This window comes from Rosa rugosa, chromosome 6 (genome assembly GCF_958449725.1).
Source record: "Rosa rugosa chromosome 6, drRosRugo1.1, whole genome shotgun sequence".
Lineage (NCBI taxonomy): Eukaryota > Viridiplantae > Streptophyta > Magnoliopsida > Rosales > Rosaceae > Rosa > Rosa rugosa.
In genome coordinates, this window is record NC_084825.1 from 50818957 (window position 1) to 50828513 (window position 9557).

The 9557-nt window shown below is 37.3% G+C and overlaps 1 protein-coding gene across 3 annotated transcripts; it reads right to left on the minus strand.

Annotated features, from left to right (window-relative positions):
* Positions 1 to 690: 690 nt before the first annotated feature.
* LOC133717427 (uncharacterized) lies at positions 691 to 4612 on the minus strand. Of its 3 annotated transcripts, none has more exons than XR_009849619.1 (3): positions 3820 to 4592; positions 2293 to 2373; positions 691 to 2071 (listed from the first exon to the last, which is right to left on the minus strand). XR_009849619.1 is itself a non-coding variant. In XM_062144136.1 (3 exons), exons 1-3 carry the CDS (start codon positions 4224 to 4226, stop codon positions 3128 to 3130), a joined length of 306 nt encoding a protein of 101 aa, XP_062000120.1. In that variant the 5' UTR covers positions 4227 to 4604; the 3' UTR covers positions 2897 to 3127. The 3 variants fall into 3 exon arrangements, 1 of the variants encoding a protein (XP_062000120.1); XM_062144136.1 differs by lacking the exons at positions 691 to 2071; positions 2293 to 2373 and adding an exon at positions 2897 to 3153 and having other exon boundaries at positions 3820 to 3988; positions 4116 to 4604; XR_009849618.1 differs by having other exon boundaries at positions 691 to 2373; positions 3820 to 4612.
* Positions 4613 to 9557: the final 4945 nt, after the last annotated feature.

The following is a 9557-nucleotide window of genomic DNA, read 5'->3' on the forward strand; positions in this document are numbered from 1 at the left end:
TAGACTCATCTAGATGAACTCTGATTAACCTGATGGGTCGTTGATCAAATTTTTAAGTCAATTGTGAATTCTTATTAGATTCTTCTAGATGAACTATGATTATGACTATAGCAAGAATCACTGCTAAAAGAAAAAAAGGAGAGGAAATTTTCACATTAGGATCATTGCATACTTTATATTTCTGCACAAGTTAGTAATTGATTGTGAATGACAAAATTAATGTTTTTCTCTATTATGTGCAGACGTATTCTGAAAAATATGAGAAACCATCCTTGTTTACAGTATGATCGGCAGAGGACATTTACAGTGTACAATTTTTGGCAATTTCCTCAACCTTAACAGAGTTGTCCCTTGAGATATTCACTTATTGCATCGAGAATGACATTGATATGGATGAGTTTTTTAAATATCCGAAAACTAGTAATGAGGTGGAGATGGAAAGGAGAATTCGGAGTGTATTAGGAATCGATGTCGAGATTGGAGGAAGTGGAGATATTAGAGGGAAGTTTGAAAGCAAAAACATGTTTGATCTGTTGCAAGAAGGGGATGGACAGAGTCAGGGAGGAGATGAGAGTAGTGGTGGTAATGGCAGTCACGAATGGAGTGATCTTTCTACTGCTGTTGAAGAAGTCAGTGACAAATTCCGCAGTAGAAAGGAAGATCTTTCCACATCTTTCTACTGCGGAATTTGTCACTGACTTCTTCAACAGCAGTAGAAATATCACTCCCTTCGTGGCTGCCATTACCACCACTACTCCCATCTCCTCCCTGACTCTGTTCATCCCCTTCTTGCAACAGATCAAACATGTTTTTACTTTCAAACTTCCCTCTAATATCTCCACTTCCTCCAATCTCGACATCGATTCCTAATACACTCTGAATTCTCCTCTCCATCTCTACCTCATTACTAGTTTTCGGATATTCAAAAAACTCATCCATATCAATGTCATTCTCGATGCAATAAGTGAATATCTCAAGGGACAACTCTGTTAAGGTTGAGAAAATTGCCAGAAATTGTACACTGTAAATGTCCTCTGCCGATCATATTGTAAACAAGGATGATTTCTCATATTTTTCAGAATACGTCTTTACATAATAGAGAAAAACATTAATTTTGTCATTCACAATCAATTACTAACTTGTGCAGAAATATAAAGTATGCAATGATCCTAATATGAAAACTTCCTCTCCTTTTTTTCTTTTAGCAGTGATCCTTGCTATAGTCATAATCATAGTTCATCTAGAAGAATCTAATAAGAATTCACAATTGACTTAAAAATTTGATCAACGACCCATCAGGTTAATCAGAGTTCATCTAGATGAGTCTATTGAAAATTTACAATTAACTTGAAAATGGAAGCCGTAAGCTGCAGTGATGCATATATTCCTGAATGCACAAATGTACCAAAGGCAATGCTAACAGCAGTAGTGGTTGTGATTATTGCACAGTGATGTAAGTGAATTTGGATATCAAAATATTGACGGTGCAAGTAGAGAATACCTAAAAGGACATGATCCATACCCACCATGTGTTTCTACATCAAATAACATAGTGCAGTGGAGAGAGTGCTTGTGTCAATCCTATACACATCTCATATTCTCTTCAAGTACTCTGAAAATGAAGTGTTACTGCAACACAATTTTCAACAGCAGTGCAACACTATCTATCCTCAAAGTAACAATACATTCCTAGACTATTGAATCTCCTATTACCGAAACAAAAGCAAGAAGTCATCATACATCCAACTATCAAATCACAGCAGCAATCGGAATACAATAGGAATTACATACAATACAAAATATTAGACTTCATTGTATATTTGGTAGTTCTAAGCATTGTATTCATATCATTCATCGAATTCATGCACATATTCATAAAGAACAATGATTGGAAGCTTACATGGGTAGCTCTTTACTCAACATATCCAAAAAATGTCTCGCCTCCATACGATTGTATTTGTCTGATGCTTGGTCCAAGCGCTGATTAGCCTCGTGCAAGAGATATTGCTGAAAGTTCTGTGTCAGACTCCCTCTAATTTCCAACTCCTTGACAACCACATTAATGAGAGATCTGGAAAAAACGAAACAAAATTAGTTTATAAAGGAAGCTACCAATATAAAGTGTACTTAAGAATAAGATTTACAGACTATATATCTATAATATTATGGACTCCCTATTCGAAATTGAAAGACTACTATTTTATATTTTTTGACCATCGAATGGAGCAAACGGTGCATATTCTTTCACCCCCTTTACAGATTTACTTGAGGTAAATTCTAATTAGAATTTACCTCAAGTAAACTCGGGCATCGAGTGTAGCGCGGTTGGGTCTCTCAGTCTCGAAGCTGTTTTGCTTGCCCGACGTTTTTTAACTGAAAAACAAACACACAACATTAGAGATATGAATGAAACTGATTTCTTCAGTTGGTAATAGTGGAAGAAGGATGAGCTTTATCATGTTATTCACAAGGTGCCTTCTGGTGATACTCCTTATGTTAGAGCCAACCATGCTCAGTGGCGTGTTAATATGGGGATTTAGTTATTTTCAAAGAATTTTCCCTAGCCTCTTTGGTGTTAAAAGTAAAATAAGAGATTCAAGTGGTGACTCCACTTTGGTTTAGAGCCAACTGACAAGCTTTTAGTTTCTCACACCAGATTAGCGCTTAGTTTCTATTCAGACCAATAAGATTAGCTCAATCCAAGCATAAGGATAAATACTAGGCTTCTCAGTTTCTCACACCAGATTACCTCTTAGTTTCTATTCAGACCAACAAGATTAGCTCAATCCAAGCATAAGGATTAGATCAATGGCGGATCTAGGATTGGAACCTTGGACGGGCTGGATTTCTTAAACAAAACAAAAATTTTATATATATATATATATATTATGGAGAATCTCGACGATGCGGGAGAATTTTATTAATTTTAAAAAAAGGTACACCTAGTCAGGGGGGATGTAGTGAGCCTTACCCCTTAAATGCATATCTATACAAAACTAAAAAACAAAATCAACAACAAAATAAACGTGCAATGCAATACAAGAGCCTAAACTAACTAAATCTAACTCTACGAGTTCCACAAGCTTCAAAGTCTTTGATCACCGATTCATTGTCAACACAAGGAAGCCTAAAGCAATGCTTCAGGAGAAGATCCTGAACCAACAAATGAGGTGCTTAAACTTAAAAACCTGAGCCCATAGTGTGCAGCAATAAATGAACTTTTCTGAACTGAATCATTGAAGCAAAATTTAAGACCATCTCTTAACTTGGTTTAATCTACATGCTAACTAGTTAGTCCCTAATGTTAAAACTTCAAGTACATCGAATAAGAAAAAGCTTAAAACCTAATGTGTGGCAATGCTTCAGGGAAGATCCTGAACCAACTAATAGGTGCTTAAACTTTAAGCCCTGGCCTGAAGCTATCAATACTGAGCAGCAATAAATGAACATCATCACAATAAATCAGTTTTAATCTATATACTAGAGTATCCCAGATTCCCCATTCAACAAACATGTAATCAATTTTCAATTTGCAAGGGGCATGTGACCCATGAAAAAAACAACACTCAAATGTTAAAAAGAAGGAAAAAGCCTAAGGATCCTATAAACACAACCCAAACGGTCCAGGCGTCCAGCAAGGAAAGTAGGAAACCACAAAATCTGAAAATCACAATGGTGAATCATCAAATAAGACTAAACCCAGCCCAGAGGCCAGAGCTAAAAAGCAACTAAGAAGCATTCCTCTATAAATCAGAGCCCTAATTTCAACAAAATCCCCAATTTTACTGAATCAAATCAGCAACGAATCGGTTTGATTACCTGGTGTAATCGGAGATGGAGTCGGGACTCGGGAGAGCCGGCTGAGGCAGGCGGCGACTGACGAGAGGAGAAGGAACTGAGGAAGTGGGAGAGACTGAGAGCGTGACTGCGTCTCCGAGTCGGGACTAGGGTGAGATCGCGAGAGTGACTGGGGTCTGGGCTTAATGGTCTGGACAAACCCCAATTAAAAATAAAAATAAAAAACATACATCTAATTTTTTTTTTTGGCTTCAAAATCTCGGAGCCCGTCCTAGTCTGTGAATGGATCCGCCCCTGGATTAGATGAGATCTTTTACCTTTGAGAGTCTTGAATAGTCACAAACAAAGGAACAGGACTGATGCCAAAGAGGTACCCGACGAGAGCGCGAGAGAGAGAGAGAGCTAGAAAGTTGAGAAAGGAAAAGCATTCTAGTTGCTGGGTAAGAGATACAGAGAACAAAAAGCTACAAAGGTAACAACTTTGAGAGTTAAGCCTTGTTGCTGGGTATTAGAGAGCAGTCTGTGCCCGGTACATAGCTTTTACCAGAGTTTCTTAATGCTGGACCAATAAAGTCTCGACCAAACTCTCAAAAGCTTCTTAGTGCTGGATACCAATAATATGTATACAAAGTTAATGCTGGGTTTAGCAACCCCAGACCAAGAATACAAAGTTAATTTATGGCATTTTGATCTTGTAACAGTGAAAAGATTGCTTTGCTGTCTTTGAATTTGTGCTTTTCAAATGGTTTCCTAAATTAACTCTGCAATTTCTGGGCGCCGACTCCCTCACACTCTCTGCTTCACTTGTTATGGAATTAATAATAGCGACCCTTCCATGATATCCTGTAAAGCTGAGGATATATTTATTTGTACGTCTTTTAAACAAAACGTAAAGAAATTGGACCCCATGCATATATAGAGAGTCTGCTGTTGGCAGAACCAGCTAGCCTAGCCTGCATCTGTGGATTGCTGCCCCAAAATAATAATATTTACAACTTAACTAGATCAGCCTGAGACTGAGAACAAATGTATACGTTATAGATCGAGGTGAATTTAAGTCACATACGTACACTAATTTAGGAGAGAGATATATCTACTCGATCCTGTATGAATTTCTATATGACTATGGCCTCCTCCGTCTTCTCTTCTCCTAAATCAGATTAATATGGCCATGAAGGTATACGTTATAGAGCTCTGATTATGACAGATATGTCTACTCGATCCTCACTATTATTCTCGTATGCATCCAATATTTTTTGGAAATGACCACGAGTGTTTAAACCTTAAACGATTAATCAAATACGTCAAACATATCTTGAATCCTTAATTACTCCAGGACTTGCTTCCCATGAAAAGTTGCACCAAGACCTCGTCGTCTTCGAAATCGTCCAGTAGCGTTTCAAAAGTCCAGCTTCAAGTTTTCTTGAATTCGATAGCTAGCTTCTTCACCGACGTATGTGTTTTTTGTTGCGCACAGCACGGTTAGTTGTTTGCCCTTCCCAAAATGTTTGGTATGATTACGATGATGTACGGCTCACTTGCTGCATAAGTACCAGTGTCACCATGGCATGCAAGACCCCAACATCGAGTTCCCATTTTTTCACATTTACATTTAAAAAGAAAAACATTGCCGCTTAGCCGACGTTGTAGAAAGAATGAGACCAAATGGAAGAATATAATGGGAGCTTGCATGGGCATATATTTGGGATTCTTGGTTTCCACTGAGAAGTGCACGGTGTTTAATTTCAACTAGCTGTAACTGGTGTTACGTGGCTTTCTAATGGAGCTAATAAAGTTGTAATAGAAAAGCCAAAGCCCCCAGTTTGAATGTCGTTTTAATCAAACGCGCGAGATGTGATTTGCTGTTGTCCTCCCTCACATTCTTAATCCCTACCTGCGAAAGTGTCTTTTTATAGGACTCTACTCTTAAGTGAGCAATACTTACAAGTTACAATAGATGTCACTTCCCTTTCTAAAGTCAGATTTGTTTAGTTTGATGATGTCTCGTCAATTTTAACTAAACCAAAGACACGAGTCACATGTATTATGTATAACTGATCGTGTCCGTTACTCAACAGAAATCGCACATTTAAAATTTGCATCCCTTTTATCAACTAATTTACATTATAGGTTTCATATATTTTTGTATTATTTCTAAATAAAACATTACTTTTATAACATCGTTAAACTTTTCATTTATATAAAACGTGTCTGTTATGCTAAAGTAACATGGTGTATGTTAAGAAGAAAATCAATATTTAATGTTATAACTAACTCCATGTCTCCATCATTTAGTATGCATGACACAGTTAAGAAATAAATACATCTCTGTTATGCTAAAGTAACATGGTGTATGTGTATGTTAAGAAGAAAATCAATATTTAATGTTATAACTAACTCCATCTATTTAGTATGCATGACACAGTTAAGAAATAAAAACATGTCTGTTATTCTAAAGTAATGTTGACAAAACTTTTTTATTCTTATAAAGCGTGTCTGGTATGCTAAAGTAACATGATGTACGTTAAGAAGAGTATCAAAATATAATGTTATCACTAACTCCATCTATTTAGTATGCATAATATAGTTAAGAAATAAAAACGAGATTAGTAGGACACTGCTAGCTCTAATATCTGCACTCCAATAGGGTCAAATAAGTTGGCATTGAAATTGAATTCAAACCCATTACTATGTTAGCAATCCTTTTCTCAAAAATAAATAAATAAATAACATCAATACTTGGAATTCGATTCGGACATTCAATTAGCTGGACGATACAACTGAAATTGAAATACAATTAAAAGAAAAAAACAAAAAGACCTCATCGGGTCCATCAATCCCAAAAATCAGAAACCATTCATCTTTCATCATCTCCATCACTTTCTTCTCCCTATTCATCCTCATCTTTCATCTCCTTCAGTTTTTTTTGTTTTTTTTTTTCCAGAATCTCCATCAGTTTCTTGTCCCATTGCTTTTGCTTTCTTCCAGTTCTTTCATTTTCCTCTTCCTCTATTTCCTTCATCTCCTACTTTTCTCCATTATCAGTATCATCACTTCGTCCTCATCTAGTCATCTCCAAGGGAAACTCCAGATGAGATCTGAATCTTCGATGGCTGCTTTGATGTGATGTGCTTCTACCGCAACAACCTCCGTCAGTCAGACACCCGCGACCAATTGGGCCTCCTCTGATTTCCGGCAGCAAAACCGAACGATACCAACCGAAAATTCGGCTTGCCGACAGTCGGTATACCGACTATGTCAGATCGGTGGCGGTTTGAAAATTCTGATACCGACGGAGGTCGGTTCGGCAACGGTTTGGGGAAAAATGGATCGGTTTAGTACCGAATCCAGCCCTACATTCCTTAATCGCTACCTGAGAAGCGTCTTTTTATAGGACTCTACTCTTGCCTCTGCTCATTTCAATAATTACGATAGATGCCACTACCCTTTCTGAACTCTGAAGTCACATTTGTCTAGTTAATTTGATTTGATGATGTCCCGTCAATTTTTAATTTTTAACCAAACCAAAGACATGCATGTAACCACTAGGAATGGGCATGTAACTGATCGTGTTCGTTGACTCAACAGAAATCGCACATTTAGAATTTGCATCCCTTTTATGGTCCCCTTTTATATCATTTTTTTTTTCTTTTTACTTTTTTTTTAAAGAGGATCAAATGATATCACTCCTACCCCCATGGTGACTTGAACCCATGACTTCGTCATTAGGTAGTGGTGCTCTAACCACTGAGCTAAAGAAAGAGGTTAACCTTGTATTGAAATTCAGCAAAGCAAAGCAAAGCAGTCCAAAAATAACCCACCCTATAGGAGTCATCAAAAAGAGCTATTTTACACAGTACAAAAACATATTCGAGTACCAAGAACAAACTCTCAGTACCCCAAGTACAACCACATTTTTGAAAGTCCATGCACATTTATTCTAACAAAAAATTAGTACCCCGAAGTAAAGTAAAATGGGTTTGTGATAATAATGGGAGTAGAAAGTCAAAATTCACCCTCAAATTCCATATCTTTTTTTGATTAAATGAATGCATTCATGGGGCTGAGCCTTCCAGTTAGAATGGGTTCAAAACCCCGTTTCAAAAAAAAAAATGAATGCATTCATACGGAAAATGTTACAAGCCGTATGAACGATACAAACAAGATCCACTAATGGGTAATTTATAACAAGAGTCAAACCAAAAGGCTTGAACATAACTTCCTAATGGAGCTACCAATTCTCCGGTCTTCCTAATGGAGCTACCAATTCTCCTAATGGATTCGAATTCCATATCTAAAGCAGCCCATACCTCGAAATATTTGCAATGCATATATATCAAATCGTTCCCTACATATATAAACATCTGTTTTCACTCCATGCTTCCTCATGTACTCGTGCACAGCCTCTCCCACATCAAGTGAACCCACATGGGCACAATCAGAAAGCACACTGGACACCGTCATCATATCCGGCTTCACATTAATTAGCTGCCATTATTTCACGAAAAACGACTCACCACCTCAGCATGTTGGTTAGCTTGAGAATAACCGGTGGTCATGGAAGTCCAAGAGATGACATCCCTATTCGATCAGCATCCTATCAAAACGCTTTCCTGCATCAACAAAATTTCCAACTTTTGCATATCCATTGATCATGGCATTCCATGATACTACATTCCTTTCACGCATCCAACCAAACACGGAAATGATTTTCTTCCACAGACTTCACCACACAATCCGCAATTTCCCATTCATACATGCCAAAACAACTTTCATCATCGTCACCGGATCAGCCCTCACATTCTCCGTTACTTTCATCGCCACAATTAAAAAGACCCAAAACCTCCTTATACCTACTGCACTGACTATACCCACATATCAAAGAGTTCCACGAAACCAAATCTCTCACACGCATTTCATCAAACACCTTCCGGGCACAACCCAAATCACCACAGCTCGAACACATAATATTTCTATACGTGGCCCTTTACATGGGTTAGTATTAAACTATGAATGGTTTATTTCTATAAGAACTTCTCAAATTTGTCTTATGATAAACGAGTTGTTCATTTGCTGCGTAATATTTCTTTATTTTTTTAAATTTAAGAATTAAGAGAATGATTATAAACTTTGTCGATTAAAGGCTGCGGTCTTTCTCTCAATTAACAATTTGTATATGTAGTAAACTTGAATTCTCCCTTTCCAGTCAACCAGAAAAGAAAAAAATTAATGTGCGGAGAAATAAATACTTGTAGAATAATAACTACTTCGTAAGTATTAATCTTTTTGCCATCAACTTAAGATTCTGAACTACGTTTGCATCTGTTACTATCTTCCAAGAAGTTCATTTGGTAAAACTAACGAGCCACCATTCAAATTTCAAACTGGGTGTAATTAAGTGGAGTAGGTTGTATGATCAGTGAAGGTCCTTGGTTTTTGTTGGTATACCAAATGCTGTAAAGGTAGGACAAGAATCTCTTTTAACGTCAGCTTATTGCTGCAAAATTCTATATATACCGCCTCATTCATTCTTGGATATGGTTTTCTAGACGTGGAACTCCGAAATGAGTCTTGGTGGGCCTGTTGGACCTTGTTGTGGGTAATGATTTGCTCTTTGCTGGCATTTGCTAGACTACTGTTATGGTTTAATTTTGTCTGGTCCCCATTCTTGTTAAGCTTTCTTGTTGGGGATCTCAGCAGTGAATATTGTTGTATGTACAGCGGCATCTTCCAATTGTAGACTATATTCTGAGGGACAT

Bases quoted from the DNA above. Each gene is read 5' to 3' on its own strand.
- LOC133717427 (XM_062144136.1), bottom strand. From the start codon at position 4,226: ATGCTTTTCCTTTCTCAACTTTCTAGCTCTCTCTCTCTCTCGCGCTCT. The intron at 3,989-4,115 runs GTAAAAGATCTC...GGGTTTGTCCAG, and splicing joins ACTATTCAAGACTCTCAAAG to ACCATTAAGCCCAGACCCCA. The intron at 3,154-3,819 runs GTAATCAAACCG...TTGTTGGTTCAG, and splicing joins TCCATCTCCGATTACACCAG to GATCTTCTCCTGAAGCATTG.